At 38.8% G+C, this 27,481-nt stretch overlaps 1 protein-coding gene across 3 annotated transcripts in view; it reads right to left on the reverse strand.

The window, feature by feature from the left end:
* Window positions 1-27,481, reverse strand: part of KIF16B (kinesin family member 16B) — a 331,966-nt gene that overhangs the window by 40,999 nt on the left and 263,486 nt on the right. For all 3 annotated transcript variants that reach the window (XM_011979462.1, XM_011979461.1, XM_011979460.1), the window contains one exon: window positions 22,575-22,664. In XM_011979462.1, coding sequence (XP_011834852.1) covers window positions 22,575-22,664 — 90 coding nt within the window. The remainder of the gene's footprint in view (window positions 1-22,574; window positions 22,665-27,481) is intronic.

Genomic DNA, 27,481 nt, shown 5'->3' on the forward strand with positions numbered 1-27,481 from the left:
TTTATGCCTATGCAAATCACTAAGTTGATTTAAATTTATATTGCCACAGTGGGAGTCAAAAATTAAAGACTAGCATCTGTATATATAATACTTTTAAAACATAGTATTAAAGTATAATATACATACAGAAAAGTGCACATTATCACAAGGGAAGAACTGGATGTGTTTTCAAAAACTGAACACACTGTGTAACCAGCACTCGGATCAAGAAACAGAACACTGCCAGCACCCCAAGAACCGCACTTGCTCCCTTCCAGGCACTTCCTCTCACCCCTACAAAAGTTAATGCAGGCCTGACACTATGACAATAGCATTGCTTGAATTTTTCCTACTTTTGAACTTTATGTCAAAGATGTCATACAGTATGAACTCTTTTGTGTCTACCTCCTTTTGTTCAGCATGATGTTTGTGAGATTCAACCATGCTGTTCTGTGTAGCAATAGTTTGCTCATTTTTATTGTGGAACAGTATTCCACTATGTGAACATTCCATAATATATTTGTTCATTATCTTGCTGTTGGGCTTGTTAGCTTCCAGTTTTTGGCTGCTAGAAATTGTGCTGCTATGATCACTTTCCTAGAAATCTTCTGAGAAACATATGTACATATTTCTGATGGTCATACTCTTAAGTGTTGGAAATGCTGGGTTATATAGTGTGTGTGTGTGTTCAGCTGTATTTGAAGCTAACAAATGGTTTCCAAAACAGTTTTAGTAACTGACACTCCTATCAGAAGTGACTGAGAGATGTGGTTGCTCCAGGTCTTCACCAGCACTTGGTACTATGGTAGTCCTTCTTAGCAGTGCTGGTGAGTCATGTCTACTGTGGTTCACATTTGCATTTCTCTGCTGACTGATGTTGTCAAACATCTCTTTACCTGCTCATTGACGTCTGGTTAGTCATTTTTAGGAAGTGTCTGTTCAACTCTTTTGTCCATTTTTAAATTTGTTGTGTGCCTTTTCCTTAAGTAAGAATAACCTCCCTTTTCACTCTCTTAAAGTTGTCTTTGATGACTTTATAGCCTGTCTTAAAAGTTGACTGAAGTTGGGCAGATGTTTGTTTCATTCCCCCTAGTGTTCTTTCTACCAAAGCAGAGAAACCTTGGAATGGGTTGAAGGTAACACCAAGGGATGGGTTTCCCCATCTCTGTTTCTCACCAATGTTTAGTTGGTTGACATCCAACTTTAAAATCAGTTGAAGGTAAAGTGAAAGACCATGGGCGCTGAGGCAAGACAGACCCCGTCTGAATCTTGGCTTGACCACTAACCAGCTTACTAGCTACGTTTCTCTGAGCCCGAGCATTCTCTGCTATAATAAAACCAAAGAAAATGAAACCAAACTTTAAAAGGGTTCCGTGAAGATTTAGTGAATGGATTTTAGCTATATTAGTAGCTGTCAGAGATCTGGTAATTACTGAGTAAGTGGCATGCCCACATTCCCGTGTGGCCTCTCTGCATCCACTGGGAAGCCGTGGTGACATGGCTTCAAGGAGCAAAGGGTTTTCCGGAACTTGGCCTCACTGGCACAAACACACTCCCCCATGCTGCAGCTCAGAGAAGACAGGTATAGCAGAGTTCATCTTCCGGCTCCCTCTAGCCTCCATCTCCTCCAGTACAAATGTACCTCCCGCTTCCCCCGATGCTGTGGTACTGAAAGCTTGGCAAGCATGCTTTCACAGTTGGTTGTTTTGTCGTTTTATGTGGCTGATGAGGTGATGTGGTTTCTGTCAGGGGAAATTTATAGTCACACTCACATGCTCAATCAGAAACCGTGCAATAAAAGGACTTTAGGCAGTGGAAGTGGGGAGGGAGCAAGCATTCACTTCTCCTCCTAGTCAACAGTGGCGTTCCCTCTCCAGACCCAGATGGAGGCAAGCATTCGGTGCTATTAATATTCAGCCTGTGAAATAACCATGTGTAAATTATGTGCAACACTCTTGTTCAGATTTTAGGAGGAAAGGGCCAATTCTAAGTGACTTTCAGGCCTATAATCACAGGACCATGACACTCAACTGTCTGACGTTAGAGTTTAAGACACCCAGGCCCAGAGTTAAGTGACTTGGAAAGGCTCAGAGTCATGGGGAAAAAGTCAGGACCGACTCCAGGCCTCTCGGGATAAAGCTATATGGGGTGTCTGCAGTGCATGAAAGACAGTGTCGCAAAGTCTGTGGGGATCTAGGGTAAAGATGAAAGACAGTGATTCCTCCTAAGTGTATGTAACCAGAAACATGAACATACCACTCCAAGGCAGTCATCAACAGTTCCAACAAGAGTTGTCAACGGGACCCTGCTAAGGACCTGTACCCCAGTCCAGGGTCAGCACAGCAGTGGAGAATAGCAGGAAGCAGGATGGGGCTGGAGCTCCCCAGAAGTCCATTCCAGGACATACAAAGTTAGTTAGCAACTATCATCTTAACCCTCTCCAAGTAAAAACTAAGAACAATGGTAGCTATCTTTATAATAAAGTATGAGTAGGATGGAGAAAAAGAACAGCTGAAGAAGTTCCAATGAGGCTCACGATAGAAATGTGAGCTAGTGGGCCCACGTCCTATAGGAGGAGCTGGGACATGAACAAGCCAAAGAAGAAAGCCAAGGCCTTAATGTAAAATATAGGAAAAACATGCCCCCATTAAAATAATGATATTTACATCAGAAACAGCTTCAACTGCAACATGAGTGAGTCCCTTTCCTCTGATACAGTGGAAACCGTCTCCATGTCTCCTCTTTAGAGAATCCTAACAGTGCCACTTAGGCCTTGCTATCTAGAAGCTTGAGTTGGACAAGATGAAATTGCCAGTTCTGTAAGTTAAAAATTGTTGAATATCAGCAATTTCATCTAGCTAAATCCTGCATAAAACTTCGACACTTAAGTGACTGCTAGGGTCACTTCATTTTCCATCAGCTGTGCTACCTGCCAAGTAGTAAAAGTATCTCATTTGATGGTTGCTGATCAGCTATACCTAAGCCAATCCATTTCAAAAGAATATTTTTCTTAAGGCACTCAAAAGTAAAACAAAAACTAGAAGTATCTTATATTTTAAAACACACTACATTAAAATAGTGAAAGCATTGGGATAGCAGGGCAGGTGGCACAGGAGGCCATCTGGGGAACAATAATAGCTGACATAGAAGATAATACAGTCACATTCCTAAGTCCATCCTCCTAAAAGAAAAAAAGAGCATCATCTTTACTTGAATTGGCTTCCTCAGCTCAAATAAAGGAGTCTCTGAAAAATGAGGACCTTCATGTTGACCTGCTGAATGACTGGGATGAAGAAGGCGGAGAGCAGGGGCAGGAATTACCGCTTCATTCCTAAAATAATAATATAGCAAAACCTCTTACCACAGGTTAGATGGCCAGAGTACAGAAGAGGGCTGGACTATTATCTCTCCACAAGTGCAAAGCTATTGCCTCATTTATTTCAAAATAGATCAACAAAAGCAATTCTCTGTAGGATTCATTTCTGAAGTGTAAATGATTTAAACTGCCTAAATAGTTTTAAAAAATGGACAATTTACTAAGATCAAAAGAGTCCCCGCTCAGGACAAATAACTGTGCCTGGAAGACCAAACAAAACAACCAACAACCAAAAAACCTTTTCCATTTTGCTGAAAGTGCTGTTTTCTGAAATGTAACACTTCTGACAAATTAAGAATATAAGAGAGGTTCACAGAAGGCACAATTCTGAATTGTCCCTGACCCCTCTACCCATGTCCCCCACACACCAACATCTTTTATTTGGTTTCTCATGTTAAATAAAAAGTTTAAAATTAAATCAGAAATATTATCTGAACATTTTCATTCCCTCTCAGGTACTTTATATTTACACATTTTCATTTTTATTGCCTCATTTTTCTAATAGAACAGATATTCTAGTTTTGATTTTCTTGAGGAAAGTACTGTCAGGAACAGTGAATGACAATCTGTAGGTGGAGAGACGCCTCTTGGATTTCCTCGGTAGCCTCTAACAAAGGAGATACAGTGTCCTATATTTCAAGAAATTTAAGTTCCTGAAGTTCTATATATTCCTCTCAACAACTACATTCTAAAGGGTGTCAGGTAAGTAATTCTGAATTATATAAAAATGTTCGAGATACTTGGGATTCAGTAATGGAGGAAAAAGAATTTCTTTCTGTAAGATTTCATTTTCATAAAGAACAAGCATCATCATTTCCCCTTATAACTTTTTTGGAGACAGTCTCATGGTGAAAAGCATGACTACACCAAAAATAATCTTTCTGCAAGCCATAAAAAATTGGTGAAACCATTCTGGTTAAAGATGGTGGAGCAATGACTTGATTTGTTTCTCTCACCTTCTTCAAAAGCACCACTACCACCACAAACACTGTCTCTGAACTGGGAAACAGCCACAGCTCAAATGATTGGCCAGGCAGCAGCATCCAGAAGACCATCAAGGAGAGAAGAGATGATGGGAGACAAGGGTGGCCCAGAGTCACCCTCACCCTCACCCTCACCTGCATTCCACCCATGCTGGGATTAAAGAGACTAAATACGGGGATGAGAAAAAGATCAGGATGCAATTCCACTCAAGGAAGAAGGTGAGCAGGGGCTGTGAGAGGAGGAGCCTGGGGAAGTCCCTGTCTCCAGCGACAGAGGCAGGAAAGGCCAGAGAGCAAGCGTTTGACTTTATCACCCACAGCTAGCAACTCCACAGCCCCCATGAACCAGAAAACAAGAGAAGATGTGTCTCAAAGTGAAGGAAAAAACTGGTGAAAACAGTTTCAGGACAATTCTAAGTGGTCTGCGCATGCCATAGCTGCCCTACTCCTCCCCAGCGTCTGCCTCTCCTTGCTCCCACAAAGCACTGGTGTTTTCCCACAATTAGTCCACTTCCTTTAAAGATGAGAAATAATTAGAAAGAACCAAAACTGAAACTATGTGTAAAAAGGGTGAGGTGAGGTGACATTGAATGAAATATAAGCAAAAGGCAGCTCAAGAGGATACACCGTAAGTGGGATCGGCCAAAGCTACCCAGGAGGAATTCAGAGAATTAATAGTCACGTAGGAGCCACAAAATCCATCTCTAAATAGAGCCCAAAGAAGTAAATGATACACACGTTGAAAGAAGAGAAAAGAAGGGTAAAAAAGAGGAAGAAAAGCAAGCCAGTTCTTGGAGAAACGGCTGATTCCAGGATGGGGGAGGGAATACAGACGATGAGCCTGCAGCAGCCTGTGGCACCAGAAAGCACAAAGTCCTTGAAAACAAAAACCCAAGATGCGGTGTCTCAAAGGAACACAGGCATCAAGTGAAAGAGCTCCCAATGGCCAAAGCTGAGACAATTTGAAAAAGAAAATTAAAAAGAAAAAGTATTGGTGGATAACCCAAAATAGAATAATTGAATAAATAAATGGCGGGTTTAAGATTCACTTTGAAAAATAAAATAAAATATTGGTGGGTAACCCAAAATAGAATGACAGAATAAATAAATAAATGGGTAACTCAACTATCATTTCAGAATAAGTCCAAATAATTTATGTAGATGTTTCACCCTCAGGAAAGTAGCCCATTATTTCCCCACTCCTGAAATGTGTGCCATGCATAGTGACCTCCTTCCAAATAATACAGCGTGGAAAGGAAGAAAAACAAGTAACTTTACAGTAGAGAAACTTCAGCCACGTGATCAAGTATCAACAGTGGTAAGTCATACTGATGGTATACAACCTTGAGATGATATGATAAAAATACCATTTTTACCTCTGTGGTTTCCCTCCCAAAAATGCATAACAAGTCTTCCTCAAGAGTGTCAAGGTCACTGAAAACAAGAAAAGTATAAGAAACTGTCACAGTGAAGAGGGGCCTAAGGAGACGTAACGACTAAATATAATGGGGAGTCCTGGGTGGGATCCTGGAACAGAAAAAGGCCATTAGGTAAAAACCAAGAAAATATCAATGAAGTATAGACATTAGTTAATAATAATGTACCAGTATTAGTTCACTAGTTATGACAAATGTACTATATTAACGGCAGATGTTAATACTAGGGGAAACTGAGTATGGTATATGAGAACTCTGTACTATCTTCAGATTTTTTCTATAAATCTAAAAGTATTCTAAAATAGGACTTCTGGTTTCTGATCCTACACACGAGGAGCTGAAAAGTTACTCCTGCTCTCATGACAAGAAAAAAGCTGAAAAAATAAATGAAGATCAACAACGCTTCTTAGATCTAGTGGAGAAGTGAGATCACAGGGCAAACGACTGCCCTCAGACTGCAGAGACAGACAGGTGAACACAGAGAATCGTAACTCAGCCTGGCACTGAAGCCTGCTGCTGGAGCCAGTATTGGTTGAAACACTATGAACAGTAATTCCAGAATCACTGGAGGCTCAAATATAGACGAGTGTGATTGTTAAAATCTCTGAGGGTGGCCAGTCTTGAGGAAGGTCTCCACACTTTTGAGAGTTTTACCTCCAGGAGCCCCACCAGGTTCTCACCGTGAAGTTGGATTCTAGTTTTCAAATGATGTGTTCTCACTGCGACACTGGGGGATCGAGCAGAGGAAGGAAAAAGGAACCATTTTTAAATACTCCCAGAGCTCTCTGTTCTTCACAAGGCTTGCTCTCAAGAGAAAGTGTTTTACCAGAACCTAACTACCTTAGGTTTTACCAGAGCCTAACCGACCAGGGCTAAGTGAAACACTCAACGCAGGCTCACGAAAAGACTGAAAACCACCCTAGGACTATAGAAGGCTTCCTCTCACCGGATCTTACCATCACGTCATGGGGCTGCTGTATCACAGGGGATTACAGCTGAAAGAACTGTAAGCCTCAGACCCTATTTTAAAAGACTCCAGGAAAGCCCAAAGACAACAACGGGAGACAAAAACAAGGGCACTAGAGGAAATTTTAGCCTCTGACACCACACCTATACCAACCAGTAAATCCAGCCTATATCTTAGCCAGATAAACATAAAACCTCACACTAAAAATCAATCTACCTCAATTCCTTTTACCCAATATATCGTGTCTAGCTTTCAACAAAATATTACAAGGCAAATTAAAAGGCAAAAACACAGTTTAAAGCTATTCTAAAATGAAAAAAAAAACTTTAAAAAAAATCAGTGCCTCTGCACCTTCCTTCCTTCCACAAAAAAAAATGTGAGCCAGCAGGACTTAACAAAGAAATGGAAGAAACAAAAACATGATGGGAATGAAAGCCCCAGTAGAAGGAACAAGTGCAGAACAAGCACAATAAAAAGAGATTAGTACGTAGCACACAGAGTTGAGAAAATAACAACACAAAATAAAATGTGATAAAGAAATGTGACCCAAAAAGTTTATATCTAACCAAAGGGTCTTTCAAGTGCGCAGGCTACAAATACACATTCTCAAGCAGATAAGAACTCAGATAAAACACATCAAGGTGCATCTTTCAAAAACATATTGAATGACCAAAAATATCCAACCATGAGATAGCGCAATGTACAGATCTCAGAATGTAACTTAAAAAAATTGGGAAGTGGGAGAAAATAAAGTTAATTTTCTCTCTGTTAGAAGAGTCAATTGGTAAATTTATAAAATGGAAACACATCATTTGAAAACTAGTGACTTTAACATTTCAATTTTAAAAGTAATCTTAAAGTCACATATATTTTAGAGACAATATATCATGTGGTGAAAAAAATTTAATTTGAAGTTCAGCAATTTCTTCAGTTTTCATTTTCTTTCACTTCTGTTCAATTCAAGTAAAATTAAATGTAATGTTTATACTTAAAAATAGCATATCCAGAATAAACACAATGTCGTAAAGTTGTTTCACTCTTTTTCCCTATTCTTCGATTTTAAGTTCTTTTTTGTCAGTCTACATCTCCATTCTCTTATCTGTGCCTATTCATTTCGACACTTAAAATAATGTTCATTAAATGGTAACATTAATTATATTTATAGAATCATTTTGGGACAATCTGTTGCTTTTTTTCTTATATTTCCTTGTATTATGTAAAATTTTTATAAATGACCATGCATTTTTATAGAAACAGTAAAAAATGATTATTCTTTTTACAAATTTAATGGAAGAGTTAAATTAACACCATATGTCTTTTTCTTTTAATAACCTAAGATTTGGGGCAATTGGATTTCAAGTCTCAGCTCAGCAAATAGCTGGTTGTATAATCTGGAGCAATGTATAAAAACTTCTCTAGTTCCTAGTTTCATCATCATGAAAATGAAGAAATTGAACCAAGATGTTTAAGTTTCATTTCAGTTCTGAAATTCTATAACTCAGATGCTGATGATTAAAATCTCCCTACACAGTGTTAGAAGTAACACTTTAGATACCACGGAGATATTTTACCTATTATTTTGGCTATACTGCTTTTGAGGAAAGTATCTTACTTCCTATGAAATCTTCATAGTATTCTCATTTCAAGTAAGGCTCAGATGTGCAGAAGGAAAATGGGGCCTGATATAATAATGAAACATTACTTTTCAAGAGGTTGTAGAACAGAAAAAGGACAGACACAAACAGAATGCAGTATTCATGAGAGAACCCTTAAAATGGCATCTTTTCCTGTTATAGCTATTATTTTAACAGCAGGAGTGGTAAATGATGCACAGATATTTGAGCTCTTATGGGAAAACTGTGTATTAAAGTTAAAAATGATGACTGAGGTCAAATAAATTGGACATTTGTGACACATATGATAGGCCTAGAGAATGCTGAAGGAGAGTTTAACAACAGCCCTATGGCCTACTTTGTCTCATTATAAAATTTGGTTATGCAGAGTAAAACACAGGAAACAAATGAGGATTACAATAACATATTTCTTAGGCCTAAGAAAAGCATAATAGCAAGTTTGTTTTGTAATTCAGTAAATAAAATATATTCAAAAGACAAAAGAACTGAAATAAAAGCCATTAAAACAGGAAATCAATAATTTGAGGCCTACTGATTTCCAATGAAATCTGCCTTTCCCTTCCTCAGTGCTTGTGAAGTCTAAAAACTCAAGTAATTAGCTTTATTTTGGATGTTTAACCAACAAGCCTCTAAATTTTTGGTTGAAAAATAGATCTATATGAAGAATTTTCAAAAGAGTAAGCTAAGACAATCAGCATTTACTTAAATATTATAAGCTATTTTGTAATATAATTATTTTACAACTATTTGTGAATCCCACGGTTGGGAATTATGAAAGCATTGAGGATCATCCATCTAGCAAGTTAGCTAGCTATATGTATATGTATGCATATTAGAAATATAATCAGCATTCTCTCTGCTGATATTGTAATATTTCTTAATGATCTCAGAGTGAAATTTTCATCTACGAGTTGACTTTTCTCTTCTGATTCCCAGTGAACTGACACAGCCCAATTTTCTTCTAAGAGTTATCAGGCTCAAATCCTGACTTCAATGTTTATTACATTATAATAGGAGAGGTCAGCCAGTCTGCTGCCATCAAGAAGATATGTAATGGAAAAATGTAATGGAAAAGTTTCCTGTTTTTGAAAGCCTTTTCTCTTGGCAAAGTTCACATTTTAGTTGAGCCAGACCCTGTATTAAGTGCAGGTGGTCTTGGAGGCAACAGACAGCATAAGCCATTTTGATAAACGGCATTGCCATTACTTTGGATATAAATAATGGCGGCCCTAAAATATAGAAAAGAAATTAAAATGGGTAATAAAAAGCCTTGCCTATCTTTTATTATTTTTAACAATTGAGCAGCTAAAACTGGGTTATAAATCACTGAAAGAAAATTGAGAACTAATAAAGTTGTGGAGTCTTTACTAATAAAAGGAAAACATTTGACTTCTGTTAACACCTGATAAAAGTGTACTTTGTTGTCATTCCTCATTTACTAGTCATTTTCTTTACTCCTGTGATATTTGGCTATCTAACTTTTACCCAACTGTTAAAGATTAGAAGAAAAAATACAACATAGTACTCGAACTGGTCGAATCTGCTATAACCTGTCTTTTGCAAGTAGACCCACCTACATGGTAACTAGCAGCTTTTGAAACATCCGCACCCTGGAGGCTTGTGGCTGTAAATTTAAGCCATTCCAGCTTTTGAGAAATGCAGATAATAAAAACTCATCAAAAGGCTCTCATAATTCTCACATCTGACTAGATGGAAGCATTTCTGACTACTCAAAATTAATAGCAGCTCCCAAGGCCTTATAAAAACAGCTGTCACTGAGAAATATACTCACAAACAAATGCGCAATTCTCTTCCAAGTTTGATTTGTTAGAGGCATAGAGCAGCAACTCTTCAGGACAACCTAGCTGGATTAGTAAGGGAGTAATCAGCTACCTTTAACCCTGATAGGGTAACTTAAGCCCGTACCACACAATATTTAGGAACACCTCTTCTGAACCTAGACCAGAGTTTGCAACATACTAGACCCTCCTGAAATATCAGCTGACTGAAGGAACAAGACAGAATTCCTCGTTGGTGGTCAATATGAAGCAGCCAGAGATTAAAATCGGAATATATCCCTAAAAGAAGCTGCTGTCCTGTTATCACCAAAGAGCTAAAACTAAGAGTCATCCTAGGTATAAAATCAAATTTGGAAACATAGCTAGCACTATACCACCTTCCAGTTATATTCTGTATAAATATTGTAACTTTTCCACACAAAGTCTCATTTTCCCCAAAGCCCAGTGTCAGTTTCATTCAGGCATGACCCAGTGAACGTAAACTTGAGGACATTCATATGTGCCACAAAAATTTTTTAAAGTAAAACATACTTCAGATCTGTGAATATTAAATATTTCATTTTTAAGAATAAATATGCAGATTAACTAAAGTGTATTTTCCATTTCTTACTACGATTCGAATTGTCGCAGAGACAGACATGACAGGAACGTGTCATTGCTATCCATGGAGACATGTTATGTAACAGATTTTCACAGGGAACAGGTTTTCTTATCTTTGGTCTCATCTGGAGAATTCTGTGAATTTTCCCTTTTAAAGTGAACATGGCCATGGAGAGGGAGGTTCAGACAAAGAGCATGGGACCAGTCTTGCCCCATGCCCTAAGTCTTGGTGTGACCTTAACAAAAGTCTCCATAGGTATTTGATTCCTCGTTTCTAAATGAAAGCTGGACTATCCAGTTGTTAAGACCCCTCAAGGTGCTGGCATTTCACAATGTGCAAACAGTTCCAAGCCCATTGCTATGGAAGTTTCCTTGTTTATTGCAGAGGAAAAAGTAATAAAGTCCACATCTTTGGTGATCAAAGAGACAATTAACATTTCTTCTTCACTGTCTAGGTTTGAATGAGTCTGTCATTAATTTTGACAAGAATATTTGTTACTGGAAATCATCTTTTAGGTCTGGTGCTTTACACTAATGAAAAATCAACCCGCTGCTGAATTCTATCAGACATTCAAAGAAGAAATGGTACCCATCCTATTGAAACTATTCCAAAAGATAGAGAAAGAGGGAATCCACCCTAAAGCATTCTTTAAAACCAGTATCACCCTAATACCAAAACCAGGAAAGAACATAACAACCAAAAAAGAAAATGACAGGCCAGTATCCCTGATGAACATACTTGCAAAAATGCTCAACAAAATACTAGCTAACCAAATCCAACAGCATATCAAAAAGATAATCCACTATGATCAAGTGGGTTTCATGCCAGTGATGCAGAGATGGTTTAACATACCCAAGTCAATAAGTGTGATACACCACATAAACAGGATTGAAACAAAAATCCCATGATCATCTCAAGAGATGCAGAAAAGGCATTTAACAAAATCCAGCATTCCTTTATGATTAAAACCCTCAGGAAAATCAGCATAGAAGGGACATACCTTAAGTTAATAAAAGCCATCTATGACAAACCCACAGCCAACAATATATTGAACAGAGAAAAGACGAAAGCATTCCCCCTGAGAACTGGAATAAGACAAGGGGGATGCCCACTTTCACCACTTCTATTCAACATAGTACTAGAAGTCCTAGCCAGAGCAATCAGACAAGAGAGAGAAAGAAAGGGCATCCAAATCAGAAAGAGGAAGTCAAACTGTCACTGTTCACGATGATATAATTGTACACCTAGAAAACCCTGAAGACTCATCCAAAAAGCTTCCAGATCTGATAAATGAATTCAGTAAAGTTTCAGGATACAAAATGAACGTATACAAATCACTAGTGCTGCTATACACCAATAGCAACCAAGTGGAGAATCAAATAAAGAAATCAACCCCTTTTACAATAGCTGAAAAAAAAAAAAAACTTAGAAATACATATAGGAAGTGAAAGTTCTCTACAAGGAAAACTACAAAACACTGCTCAAAGAAATTATAGATGACACAAACAAATGGAAACACATCCCATGCTCATAAATGGATAGAATCAGTATTGTGAAAATGACCATACTGACAAAAGCAATCTATAAACTCAACGCAATTCCCATCAAAATACCACCATCATTTTTCACAGAACTAGAAAAAAAACCCTAAACTTCGTAGGGAACCAAAAAAGAGCCCACAAAGCCAAAGCAAGACTAAGCAAAAAGAACAAATCTGGGGGCGTCACTTTACCCAATTCAAACTATACTATAAGACTATAGTTACCAAAACAGCACGTTACTGGTATAAAAACAGGCACATAGACCAACACAACAGAATAGAGAACCCAGAAATAAACCCAAATACTTACAGCCAACTGATCCTTGACAGAGCAAACAAAAACATAAAGTGGGGATAGGACACCCTATTCTACAAATGGTGCTAGGATAATTGGCAAGCCACATGTAGAAGAATAAAACTAGATCCTCATCTCTGACCCTATACACAAATCAACTCAGGATGAATCAAAGACTTAAATAGAAGACCTGAAACCATAAAAATTCTAGAAGATAACATCGGAAAAACTCTTCTAGACATTGGTTTAGGCAAAGCCTTCATGACCAAGAACCCAAAAGCAAATGCAACAAAAAATAAACATAAATAGACGGGACTTAATTAAACTAAAAAGCTTCTGCACAGCAAAAGAAATAATCAGCAGAATAAACAGACAGCCCATAGAGTGGGAAAAAATCTTTGCAAACTATATATTCAACAAGGGAATAATATCCAGAATCTATAAGGAACTCAAAGAAATCAGCAAAAAACAAACAAACAAAAACTAAACAAAAAACAAAAAACCCAAATAATCCAATCAAAAAGTGGGCTAAGGACATGAATCGGCAATTCTCAAAAGAAGATATACAAATGGCCAACAAATATATGAAAAAATGCTCAACATCACTAATTATCAGTTAAATGCAAATCAAACCCACAATGTGATACCACCTTACTCCTGCAAGGATGGCTATAATTTAAAAAATCAAAAAAATAAAAGATGTTGGCGTGGATGTGGTGAAAAGGGAACAGTTTTACACTTGCTGATGGGAATGTAAACTAGTACAACCACTGTGGAAAACAATATGGAGATTCCTTAAAGAACAAAAAGTAGATCTATCATTTGATCCAGCAAGCCTACTACTGGGTATCGACCCAGAGGAAAAGAAGTCATTACATGAAAAAGATACTTGCATACACATGTTTATAGCAGAACCATTCACAATTGCAGAAATATGGAATCAGCCCAAATGCCCATCAATCAAATGGAGAATGTTATATATACGTGCGTATGCATATGTGTATATACACACACACACACACGTATGTATATATATACATGTATATATACACATGCGCACACACACACACATATCATGGAATACTACTCAGCCATAAAAAGAAACAAAATAATGGCATTTGCAGCAACCTGGATGGAATTGGAAACCATTATCCTAAGTGAAGTAACTCAGGAATGAAAAACCAAACATCATATGTTCTCACTCCTAAGTGGGAGCTAAACTCTGAGGAAACATGATACAATGGACTTTGGGGACTCAGGGGAAAGGGTGGGAGAGGGGTGAGGGATAATAGACTACACACTGGGTACAGTGTACACTGCTCAAGTAATGGGTGCACCAAAATCTCAGAAATCACCACTAACCACTAATGAACTTATCCATGTTACCAAACACACCTGTTCCTCAAACATCTACTGAAATTAAAAAAAAAAATCAACTAATGCACCCAAGATAGATGCAAAAGAGGATAGGCAATGTCTTAATCAGTGGTCCAGAGAACATCCTAAGGAGGATTTTCTCCCAATTACACACTCCCGAGCCCCAAGTCAGATTTACTGAATAAGAAATTCCTAGTTTGGGGCCTGAGTCTGCATATTTTGGAAAAGCTTCCCAGGTAATTTGGATGCTCATTGTGCCTCCACTCATCCTTGAAAGCAGTGATTTAAATGCTATTTATTTACCAGTTGAAGAGAATGGTGTGATACAAACCACACAGTGAAATACCTGGGCCTCTGATAATGTACAAGGTCAGGAAGCTGGCAGTATTCTATTTTTGTCTGCATAGCTGTTTGCTATTTAGAAATTCAAGGAGGCTGAGGGCTTGGTGCAACTGAATTTATCTAAGGCTTACTGGGTGCTCCCTGTGGCTACAGTTGGTAGCATTATAATTTGGGTGGTGAGCAGATTTGCAATTTTTATATTAAACTTGAAAGGCTAGTAATAAAACTGCTATAATACATTTCAATAATGGATGGCTAATAGTTGTCCAAGACAAATAAAAGGCCAATAGCCAAATTATTTTCATTTCTTTCTTCGGTGCTGCTCAGAAAATCAAGAAGATGAGAAATGTTTCATCAGCACCAACTGAAAAGTCCATCTACAAATTAAATAACCTCTTGCCTAGTCGTTTTCTTCCCTCCCACTGGTAATTACTGGGCACCCAGAGAATGCCAGATGTGAGAGAACAATTGCTCTAACACAGCAATTTTCCATTTTTATGGAAGGCTCTCAAAATATTTTTCTCTCAGCTTTGTGGGGAGAAGGGAGCTCCCTAGGGATGTGGCTGATTGAGGCTGATTGTGCTTGAAACTTGGGGACTCTAATGACTCACTGCGATAACTTAGTTATGATGAAGACAAGCAACATGAACTGTTCCATGTAGCTTCCACGCTCATGATGCACAGGCATCCCTTAGCACTTGCTTTGATTGTACATTTTAATATATGAAATGTCTCATTTTCAAAATTCATTCTCTTGCCTCTAAGCACAGCAGCACAAACTGGCTTCAGAATCATTCAGCCAAGAATATCATAAAAAGACCCTCAATGAGTGATTCCAGTGCTTCATCTGTTTCACTGTGAGATTTATGTCCTTGAAAAGTAAGGTGCCTGACTTAGTCCATTTGGGTTGCTATAACAAAATACCTTTGACTGGGTAATTTATGAAGAACAGAAATTTACTGCTCACAGTTCTGGAGGCTGTAAAGTCCAAGATCAAGGTGTAAGCAGATTCAGTATCTGCTGAGGTCTTCTTCTCCACAGATGGCGCCTTCTGTGTCCTCACATGGCAGGAGGTGGGGGCAAGCTCCTTCAGGCACTAATCCCATTTATGAGGGTCTCATGACCTAGTCATCTCCCAAAGGCCTCATCTCTTAATACCAACAAATTGTAGGTTAAATTTTAACACAATTTAGGAGGAACACAAACCTTCAGTCCATAGCAGTGCTCATGAGGCTCTAGCATTTGAAAAGAAGGACTCCTTGTGAAATGCATGAAAATTAAGTCTTCTAAAAAAAAAATCAGACAGGAGTTGGCATCTCTGAATCTCCTGGAAGCAGTAGCTCTCCTGATGACCTGTGACGTTCCAGCCTCATGTCATACAACTTTATTAAAATACCAGACCAGTCATCCAAAAAGCTAGGAGGATACTAGCTCTTCACTACTCATGCTAACGGATGAAAAAGAGATGTGGTTTTAAAAGTTTTTTTCTCTTCAGCTTGATGAGCAATGTTTCTGTCTTGTTGAACTCTCGGATTGTGACCTGGATCTATAGGTAAGCTTCATGAACACCAGACAGAAATAGTAACTCTATCTCCTCCTCATAGAAACAAAAAGAGAACACTTCATGGGGGCTTTGTTTCTGAGAATGTAACTTGATTGATATTTAAAAGTCTCACACTGATTTTAATCGAGTCAAAAATACATAGTTTTCATATAGAAAAAGAGCACTACAGAAATTATTTGCATGACAAAATTTCAAAGATCTGCTCTCTGGCAGATGCTGCATAATACTTCAGAGTTGCTTTCAGTAATACATTGTATCTGAGGCTCTCACAATCTTCTACAAACTAGCTGTGGCATTATCATTTTACAGACATGAATTGGAAAACATAGGTTTAATTTGATTAAGATTCCATACAAGGTCAATGAAGGAGAGTAGAAAATGAATGCCAGAAGGAGCTATTATCTTGCATAATACATGTCAATAGATGAAGAGATTTTATTCTTAAAATAAAATTCTTAAAATAAAATCTATTCTTAAAATAGATTTTAAACCCATTTAAAATCTAGAAGAAACTGCTAAATTAAAGAAAATCAATAAATAAAAATAAAACAACAATTTAAAAAACCCTGAATAATACAGCACCTCCAGTGAAAAACTCAGCCTACTCATACGGTGAATCTGAAAACAGAATGGCAATAACATTTGCATATGATTGAAGATCACGTGCAGCAAATCTGTTCTTCTTCAGTATTACAAAGTACAAAAAATTTATGTTTTCTATTCATAAAATTTGTCATCATACAATTAAAAAAAGGACTAAATTTTTCTTTGGTTTTTTGCTTTTCCTCTGCTCTCAACCCCAACTTCCCAGAATTTTATGGAACCCAGTGTCTTCTTGTCTTCTCAAATCATAAGCTTTATTTGTAATAACCTTAGGTTGCTTCTATTTTATTCAGAGACTTATCTTATATCTAATAATCAACCACTCTTTATCACTTTAATTGGCTCACCACCCAAATGTATATAAAGTATCCCTGAGGGGTCTTCAGTTGACCAGCACATCATTCTCCTTAAGGAGACATTATAGTAAATAATTAACCAAATGAATGTGAGTGAACAGGGAGATTAGAAGGCTTAGCTGCAATGATGGTTAAGGAATTCTTAAACTTTCTTGCTAGGGTGATGGCTTTCAGGGCTCTCAGTCTACCTAACTTAGTGCATTCTTTACAGATCTTGGTTTTTCACAAAGTCTTTAAGAACATTTAAGCAATTATCAAATTTCTTCACAGAAAAGGTCTTACACATGAACCAGAAGACATACAGGTACGTTCAAGAATGTTCACAGAGTAGTAGTCACAACAGCAATAATTGGGAAACTACCCAAATGTCCACCAACAGGATTCTGGAAACCTGATAAGGTGACATGCCAAGTTTGTTACGAGGCAACGCTGCTCATGCTCATGGTAAAAATGACACCCCCGACTCCCTGCCTCAATAAGTTGCATCTGGACAGGGGGAATACAGCTATCTGGTGGGAAGCCATAGCTTTAGGCTTCTCTGAGTGAGGTGACTCATAACTCAGCAGGCTTCTGGGACTCTGGAAATTCTGCCCATGGGGTTGTTACTAGAGACACTGGTTCCCTTCTGGCACGGGATTCTAGGCCAGAGTGGTTCTCACACACGCCCACGTGGGGCTCAAGTCTGTGTACATTAGCTATCACCTGGAGAAGTGAGGCAAGGAACAGCTCTCAGACAGCTGAGTGGACTGTTCCAGAGACTGCTTGGGGGGCTTCTCCAAGCCCCTGCGCCCTGCTGGCAAGCAGTGGTTCTTTTCATGTGTCCTTCCCAGGGAACCTGATGCTGAGCATGGGCTATGGGAGTTGTGAGTCTGAATGCATAGCTGGACCCAGGAGGACTTCCTGGTGAGTGTTGCAAATCATTTCTACTGAGGGTTAGATTAAGAAGAACTTTCACATTCCATGGATATATTGTTGAATAATGTCAATCTTTTATAATGAACATGTAATTTATTATTGGGGAAAAAAGGTTACCGAAAGAAAACAAATATCCATCAAGAGACCTGTCACATCAAACTGCTTTAAAGTTATATCCCCCAGGAGGATGAAACTCCATGGCTAAACTCCAGATGAAATGTGAATGGGCAGGATATCATTTTAGACAAAGTTCCAAAAGACTATAGCCTATAACTAAAACGAAAGTGTTAAAGTAACAGAAGAGTCTATCCTGGCAAGCATATAACAATTTCTGTATATTTTGAATTCCAGTGTGCTTTTCAATATTTCTTGGCTTGATTAAAATTTTGGAGCCTTGTATGGCTAGGTAAATTTAATATGTGTCATTTAAAAATATACTATCATCAAACATTTTGTTACCCTTGCAATTAAGAGAGCCAGAATAGTCTTCTACTTCCACAGAAATAATGAGCCCAATCTGGTGAAGGAGTGAAGTAAATAAAATATGTTCCCACTTGGCTATAAAATAGTCACCCATGAGAGGAAGTTTTCAGGATCCTTTTGTATCAACCCTTTGGCTTTCCTGAAAGAATTAGGTCTTTAGCAAATCAAGTGATTTCTAGGATGTTGTCAGGCCAAATAGTCCAGTTAGAGGTAGCAGATTAGCATTATTTACAGAGATGGTAATAACATAAGCACTAATGAGAGCAATAATAATCGACAAATACCTAATAAACATTGATCTCAAGTCCCAACAAATACTCAGCAAGTAAGACTACGTGAAGCTGAGCTGCATAAGAGAAAAAAGAACTTTACAGGAAAAAAGACAGCTGATAATTCAACTTAATTTCAAGCTTTATCTTAAAAATGTTAAATGGACAATGCTGTTGTGAGTGAAATAAGATTTAGATCCAGAATGACAGGCTATTGTGTTTTCAGAAACAATTCTTTTTTCCCATTTTTATATTATTGTTGGTTTAGAAACAGAAAGTAGAGTGCAATGGCCTGGGACTGGCTTCTGCTCATCAATTGTTTGACACAAGGCAAGTTATTTACATCTCCCACTCTTCAGTATCTACCTCTGTAAAACGAGGAGGGTAACAGCCCCCGCACTTCTCAGTGATGTCCGAGAACCACATGAGATGCACAGCATTGCACCTGGCCCACGGTCAGCACCCTGTAAGTGTCGGAGTTGTGGCTATGGACACAAACAACGGCATGGCACACCTCGGGGTCTGTACCTTTCAACATGTGCTGTTTGTTTTAGGAGCTTACTGCAAGGTTTCAAATCACCACTCCCATAGTCTGTTTTCCTTCAAACACATGCACACATGTTTGTAGGTTCTCTTTTATATATAACACTTTTTTGTCCTTATGAGAGAGTAATTATAAGCCACAAAATTAAACATGACATGGAAAATCAATTTCCATTCTTGGCTATCACTGAGATCCTGAGCCTGTCTTCAGGAGAAGGGGCTTCTGTGAGCAGAAGTCGCCTATGAATAGAAATGGTCTGAAGACTGAAACTTAGCTAGAAATTGAAGCAGAAAAAAAGGACTTTACTTAATTAGTGTAAAAGAAATTAAAAAAATTTTCTTAATTATTCCTGATCCAAACAATAACTTGTGTTTCTAAGAGAAGGTTCATAATATCTTTCTCCCTTAAACTTTAGGCTTATATCCTTCATATCTCTCTCGATAGTTCCAATTGGGTGTTTAAAAGTATCCTCAAATTGGGGTCTAAAAAGCTCTCTAGCACCCCAACAATCCATCCCATTAAAATCACCTTTTAAGAGTGTAAATAAAACCACTTTGTTACAGGGTCTCCTGTATACTGTCCAGTGGCTTCCCATGCACGATGAATACAGTTCAAGGCTCCACATGATAGAGTCCCTTCCTACCTCTTTGCCCACATTCCTCTACCATCCTCACCACTTTTCCAGGCCTGTTTGTTCTTGGAACAAACCAAACTTGGTTCTACTGCAGGGCCTTGGCTCTTGCTCTTCCCCTGAGTTACAATGTACCCACCTCCAGATTTTCACGGCTGGCTCTTTCTCAACATTCAGATCTCAGCACAAATCCCACACTTTCAGAAAGGTGTGCCTGGCCTGACCCACCTAAAGCAGTCCACTGCCCAGCTCTCATGCCACACTATTACAAGGCCTGGTTTAATTCACTTTACACAAACTGAAATTGCCTTATTTGTTTACTGTTTATTCTGTCTACTTCATGAGAAGAGGGAATGCAGCTGTCTTGTTCACACTGTGTTCACCATGCAGAGTTGCTCAATACAGTTGAGTGAATTAATGAATGACACCAACTGGATTTTCTTCAGTTGAAGGTTAATTTTTTAAAACATATTTGTAATACACCCTTTTTCCTCTTGAAAATACTCTTACCTATGTGATAATCTATGTTCATTCATTTTGCCTGGTACCAGGTAATTTCTTTGACTCACTGGTTCATGTCATTCTTAACCTTGGGTACGTTTTCTTCTATTATATCTTTAAAGATTGTTTCTGCTATATTCATTCTGGACTTTTCTTTAAAAACACAGATTAGAGTTGTATACTGGTGCTCTGAAAACTCTTTTAAATATCTCTCAGCTAATAAATCAACTAGAATGCCACCTTGTCAGAAAGTCCAACCCTGAAACAACCTTGTACTAACGTGCCCAACCCCTTCTGCACTATCATTCTTTATTGCTATTTTTCATATAAGGCACATAACTCACTTTAAATGGTAACTGCAACACTGCATGCTTACTCTTAAAGTGCTGGTTACTATTTTCTCCTTGTTTACTGTCTGCCCCATATTTAAGATATACAGAAGAAGAAATTTTTGTTCTTGTCTACCACAGTATTACTGGAATCTAGAAAAATGTGCCTACACAGAATGGGTTAAACTAATTAAAGAATCAATATAAAATAAATACATCCTGGAATGAATGTGTGTGTGTATATATAAAGTTTGAGTGCTTTTATTTCATGGAAATTGCTTTTTCTATGTATTGCTTTGGGAATTCAGTGACTTTAATTAAATACGCAAAATCTGACCACTATTAAAATACTGATGTAGGCACTTAAAACCAAGTGGTTAATGAGCTGCAAAGCTCACTTTAAAAACAAGCTGCTCTATACATTTCATATGTACAGAATACTTCTTTTAACTGTCAATATTGATTTGAGACATGAAAGTTAAACCGCAGATACAAACTTAATAATTTGATTTTGAAGTTATTACAGTTACTTCTGGAATGAAGCCTCTTGGGAACAAATTCCCACTTGAAGTTTCCTAAATTTTTAATAAAAGGCTAGAGTGTGACAGTTTAGTAACAGAATTTCAGAGATAGCTTAAGATATGGTTTGGATGTGTATCCCCACCAAATCTTATGTTGAAATATGATCCCCAATGTTGGAGGTGGGGCCTAGTAGGAGGTGTTGGATCTTGAGGGCAGATTCCTCACAAATGGCTTGCTGGTATCCCATAGTAATGAGTACCTTGAGATCTGATTGTGAAAAAGGGTCTAGGACCTCCTCCTTTCTCTCTTGCTCCCTGTCTCCCCATGTGACACACTGGCTCCCCTTCATCTTCCGCCATGATTGGAAGCTTCCGGAGGCCCTCACCAGAAGTGGATGCCAGCACTATGCTTCATGTAGAGCCTGTAGAACTGTAAGCCAAATAAACCTCTTTTCTTCATAAATTACCCAGTCTCCAGTAATCCTTTATAGCAATGCAAACAAACGAACACAGCTTAATTCTACCTGAGCTGAAGATTCTTCTATACATCAGGGAACCATTTTATTTACAAAAAGTTATTTTTCTTTGTATTTTATATCAGATTTTTAAAAGGGTGGAAGCCATGAGAATGTTAAGGAAACATTATTTAATGTGAACCAAATTAGTGAACCAAATTTCTAACTAAATTATTTTTTAGAATGTCATAAAAAAACCATAAAAACAGTGCTAAAAACTAGTATTTGGTGAAAGCAGGCTAATTAGATGATTGTTGATTGATTTGCAGTCAGTCAAATCAATCCCAGAAATTCCAGAAAATTCCCAGAAAGCTGGACCTAGATAATGCTTCCTTTAGTTGAAATAAAATTATCACCATCATCACTTGGAAAACACACATTCATTCTAGGAACACTTTGCTTAACATTACTTGAGAAACCAGTGTTTGTTCAAAAAGGAAAAGACGATTAATGTATTAATACCCTCTGGGTATTTGATCTGATGCATGAAATGCTTTCTGGCCTCTAGATAATTCTGCATTTTCTATCTACCTTTCCCTCTATGTTCAATGGCAAAATAACTGTTATGACTTGACTTCTCATTAAGTAGAAGACTAAGCATGAATGTAGTCTTTCTTTTTTAAAGAAAAAAGTGTAAATCTATGTGAAGAAGTTATTTTAATTTTAATAGGTCTCATAATTGAGAAGTTATAAATTGATTAAAATATTTATTTAAAATTAACCATAAAATTTATGAGAAGGATGGAGTTCACTTACTGTCACTGTACTATCACTTTCAAAATGTTGTGTTTAGAAAATGTTTAAATTGTGTAGAACAGAAATGGAACAAAGAATAAAAATTTAAAAGTTATCTTTGATAAATGGATAATTGAAATAAGACTTGGTGACACTAATAAGCTAGTATCTGAAAGAGAGAGAGAGACAGAGAGAGAGAGATAACATTGCTAATGCAATCAGCTCATTTACTTTATAAAATGAATGCTCTTAATTGGAGATAATAATTTCATGACTTACCTCTGCATACTTTAACTTCAATGTTTTATGCATTTCTCGAAAACGACTGTAACGCCTGAATACAGTCCATGTCTCATCTAGGACAGTAATCTATTAACCAGGAAAACCAAAATGAATAAGCATTAAGAAGCAAAAGTCACCAAAAGTTTTCAAAACAATTTAAAAATTAAATTAACAAAAAGTGATTAGCATGTAAAATTTCTCCAGAACTGAAAACATGAATCTAGCTGCATAAATACAACTTAGAAATAATAAATGTACTTTACTTAACTGTGCAGCTTTGGCTCTCAGATCTTGTTACAGTCAGTTTGCCTATGGAAAGTGAGGGGCAGATGGTCATCTCTTAATTGGCTATAAAAAGTGCCCCTTTTTATAGAAACATTTCTAAAGAAGAGGAGGTGGAAGAGGAAAAAAATCTCACTGCATCTCAGTCATTGTTAGTATAATAACACAACAGTATATTTTGCCTTTTTTCAGAGGGAGAATAATCAATCCAGCCTTTAACAGGCTGACTGGAGTAGAAACTCTGTTGCACATCAGCTCAAATAGGAAAGGTCACAGTGACAAGAGGAGGCAGGTAGACCACATCAGCCTTTACAATCACACCTAAAGCACAGGCCAATGAAACTCCAATTCCTTTCTCCACTTCCCACCTTTCTTCTGCGCTCCAGACCCACGTACCCAACTTAGACACATCGTTCTTTCCACGTCACCCAGGAACTTCCAATTCAATTTGTCCAAAACCATACTCAACATAATCCCTCCAGTCCCAGCTCCAGTGTCCTCCATTTCAAAGCATTCTACCACCACCTACCAAGCGATGCCAGCCAGAGATGCTGAAGTCATCCCTGATCTCCCTTCTCTTCCTATCTCCCTGCATTCAAGCAGGTGCTAAGTCTTGCTCCGTTTGCCTTCTAAACATTTCTTAGAACTTTATCCTTCCATCCTTTGCCATCAGCACCATTTGACTCTAGGCCATTGGGTCTCCTGTGGACTCTGCAAGAGCGTCTCCCAACTGTCCACCCCATATCTGCCCTCTCCAATCCCTTTTCTGCATGACTGAAAAGAGATCTTTTAGAACTCAAATCTAATCATTTGATTTGGGAGGTGACCCTCCTTAAGGGGAGCTTCATGCTGCTCACAGAAAAAGACCTGTATTTTTAACCTGCCTACAGCAGCCGGTGTGCAGGCCTCTCCCACTAGGTGTCCTCACTCTTGCTGCATCCCTGAATGCACATATTCTCTGCCACCTCAGGGCCTTTGCATGGGCCACGCGCCTTTACGGGAACTTAACTTGCACATAAGGGAAATGCTCAAGTACAATAATTCAGCCTGATTCTCCTGCATGTAAATCATAGGGCCATCAATAGGAAAGTAGAAACAAGAAAGAGAGAAGACACAGGTGGGCAGCTTTGTAAAAGAGGAGTGAGTCTGAGTCCCAGCCATTATCTGACTCGCTCACTTCCCAAAGTGGCAAATGAGATGATCTAGGGTGTATGAGGATGTACATGTTGAAATTTTTCGTCATCCTGATTCTGTACTCATTTTTTACAATAACTTTTCAATTGTGGCAGGTTTCATATGAATTTCCTTGAAAAAGACATTTCCACAAGAAAACAAAAGTGAATGTATTTACAGAAAATAATTACAAACAACAGTGCAGGTGCTCTGCAGCTGCAGTGAGCGTTTAAAGTTGGTAAGCACATCGCATGAGCTTGGGAAACCCTGCTCCTGGCTGCGAGGCCAGTTGGCCTTCCTCTCTGGCTTGCTCCTCAGCAGACCCCACTGAGGCACTGAGGGCAAGGCCAGCACAATCAGTGAGGATGTGGGGCTTCCTCCAGGCCACAGCCCCAAAATCCACAGTCTTGACTGGACACAAACCAGGTGGCAAAGACCAACTGGAGCATGAGTGGGCCCTGCTGCCTTCCAACATGGCATGCTGCTGCCTGCTCGCCCGGAAAAGCCCAGAAGTTAATGGAACTACTCCATGACCTGTGAGGAGCAAGATGCAGGATGTTTCACAGGAGACTATACTATACTGGGACTCGGGATTCCTCAGAAAGTCACTTCCAGAAGCTTAGGTTTCTCGCATTCCTCAGACTCTGATGTTCCCGGATCTCCCTCCTTCTCCTGAAAAGCTTCCACTGCACTTCTTAGACTCACGGGCAATCATCAGCAAAATCTCCCAGAACCTCAGGCTCTGCTGGAACATCCCCTTCATCTTTGCTCTAACTGAAACCCTGCTCTCCCGTGAGGAAGCACTTCCCTGGCAATGCTCTCCAGCTGGGACTGTCTTCTCCCCAACGCTCTTCATCCTACCGTGCTGGGATGGGGGTTGATACTCTTGTTCTTCACTCCAACTTCCAAATAACTGCTCCTGCATCCTTTCTGAAACCTCCACTCTGTGAGCATAGTGCCTTCAGACCCTGCCGCTCTACCCTCCTCCTTGCAGGCAGCCATTCACCCTGGTTGCTTCCCCAATTCCTTGAAGGTTTAGAGTTGCTCACTGTCATCTGCTTTGGCCCTACTGATCTCCTGCATGATTCTTGGTAATTTCATTAATCACACAGATGATCCCTCCAACACCCTGACCTCTAATGTCCTTTTACCTCTGCCCTGGTTTCTTCCTCACTCAACTTGAAAACCATGAGAAATCCTCATAAGCACAAAACCTCAAATCTGTCCCACTCTTGAAATTCTCTGGACAAAAATAAATCACAACTCTTGTTAAAACCAACTGTCTGCTCACTCCCTGCCTGCATCTGCCCAGCAGAATGGGGCTGAGGAATAACACACCACCAAACAGACTGATCTCATTTTAAAGTCACAATTGCCACTGTTAAGTCCGCCTCTGATGACACCCACCAGTCACGCCACGTTTTCCAATTCTGTGCACTCTTCCATTCTCTTACAAAATAATTACTCCTCTTTGTCCTCAAGTCTTCACCACCTCTCTCCATCCTCTCAGCTGACAGCCTTAAGTCCTTAAAACAAAATTCCAGGGAATAATGGGAAGTAATTGATGACATCAAGAATAGGCTTTTTCAGGAATTTTGTCTTAATGGAAAGGACAGAAATGGAGTGGTAGATGGAAGGGAAAGGGAAGTCAAGATGGGAGTTTAAGATGTGAGAAATAATGGTGTGTTTAAATGCTCATGGAGTAGTGTGATAGAAAGGAGGCTGTGTTGGTGCAGGAGGGAGGAGAGAAAATTGTTAACTGCAGTGTCTTTCAGAAATCTACTCACCATTCCACCCAAACTACTCTTATCAAGGTTAGCAATGACTTCTGTATTGCTAAATCCACTGGTCAATGCTGGTTTTGATTGTACTTGGTCTATGGGAAGGATCTGACACAGCTGTCTGATAGCGTTCTCCTCCTTCAAACATCTTTTTCATTTATTTCAGCCTCCAGGTTGCTACACTCTTATCTTAGTTTTCTCTTCATCTGGGATTTCTCATCTCCCTGACCTCTAAACATCAGAGTCCTCTAGGGCTCAATCCTTGAATATGTTTTATTTTCTACCTGCACTCACTGCTTTGGTGACCTCATCCCATCTCGCAGCATAAATTTACATGTGGATGACTCCCTGGATGCCCGTACCTCTCTCCTGAACCCAGACTCGTATATCCTACCGCCTACTTGACAAGCTGGCCTGCTCGGATGTCTAATATGCATCTCACACTTATCATGGCTGCACTTAACAAAATTAATCTCATCCAAACCTGCTCCCCCTTCCCATCTCAGTAAATGACAATATTCTTCTCCCTGTTCCATGCAAAAACTCTGGCATCATCCTTGATGTCTGTCTTTCTCATTCACACCTCACATCCAGTCAGTCAGTGAATCCCTTCTTGCCAAACTTCCAAAATAGAATGAGAAAATGACCATTTCTCACTATCTCCACTGTTCATATGTTGGTCCAAACACCATCATCTCTTGCCTGGATTATTTTTAACAGCCTCCTAGTTGGTCTCCTTGCTTACAGTCTTGCCTCCTTCCTTCATTTTTTTTCTCAACACAGGAGCCTAAGTTATCTTGTTAAAAATTAAGTATGATGGGGCCATTTCTTTGCACATATGGAGCATCCTCATAACATGTCTCATCTCACTCAGGGTACGAGTTTGAGTTCTTCCAGTGATTTACAAGGATTTCTACAATCTGTCTCCTCCCTGGCTCTTCCCTAACCACTCTCTTCCTTGCTCATCTAGGGTAGACCCAACATGCTACACAGCAAGTACGGCCTTAGAGACTTTGCTTATGTTTTCCTCTTTCTGGAATGTTCGTTTCCCATGTTTTCACATGACTAGCTCCCTCATTTCCTTCAAGTCTTTGCTCAAAAGTCACTTCCTTAGTGATGTCCTTCGTAGATATCTTATCTAAGACTGCATCCTCTTTTTCCCATTCAATACTGCTTACTCTTCTTCCCTATTTATTTTTCTACTTAGCACTTCTGATTACTTAACATGATCTGGATTTACTAATATATCTTGTTTCTTGTCTCTCTTCCCAACTAGAATGTAAGCGCTAAGGAGAGCTAAGATTTTTACCCGTTGGTCACTGCACCTTAGAGGAGAACCTGACACATCACCGGCATTCTGAAGAGTTGGAAGGGGGAGCTCCCAGATGGACTTGTCTTAAATATACTCTGCCTCTTAGTGACAATGAATCAGCAATGCCTTTTTAAAATCTCTCTGTGTAGGCCTCAAACAAAATCAGGATAAAGGAACTGGACACTCAGCTTGTGGGGATTTAGCCTACGGTGTTTTCCTCTTTGTTGCTTTCACAGCTAATTAATGTTGCACCATTTTTTGAAATCTCCGAATAGTGAAATGGTACTTTAAACCTGCCTCACAATTTTGGGTATCATTCTTCTTTCCCACAGTGGCCCCAGAATAGTATCCTTATA

The sequence above is a fragment of the Mandrillus leucophaeus genome, unplaced genomic scaffold, assembly GCF_000951045.1.
Source record: "Mandrillus leucophaeus isolate KB7577 unplaced genomic scaffold, Mleu.le_1.0 Scaffold202, whole genome shotgun sequence".
NCBI lineage: Eukaryota > Metazoa > Chordata > Mammalia > Primates > Cercopithecidae > Mandrillus > Mandrillus leucophaeus.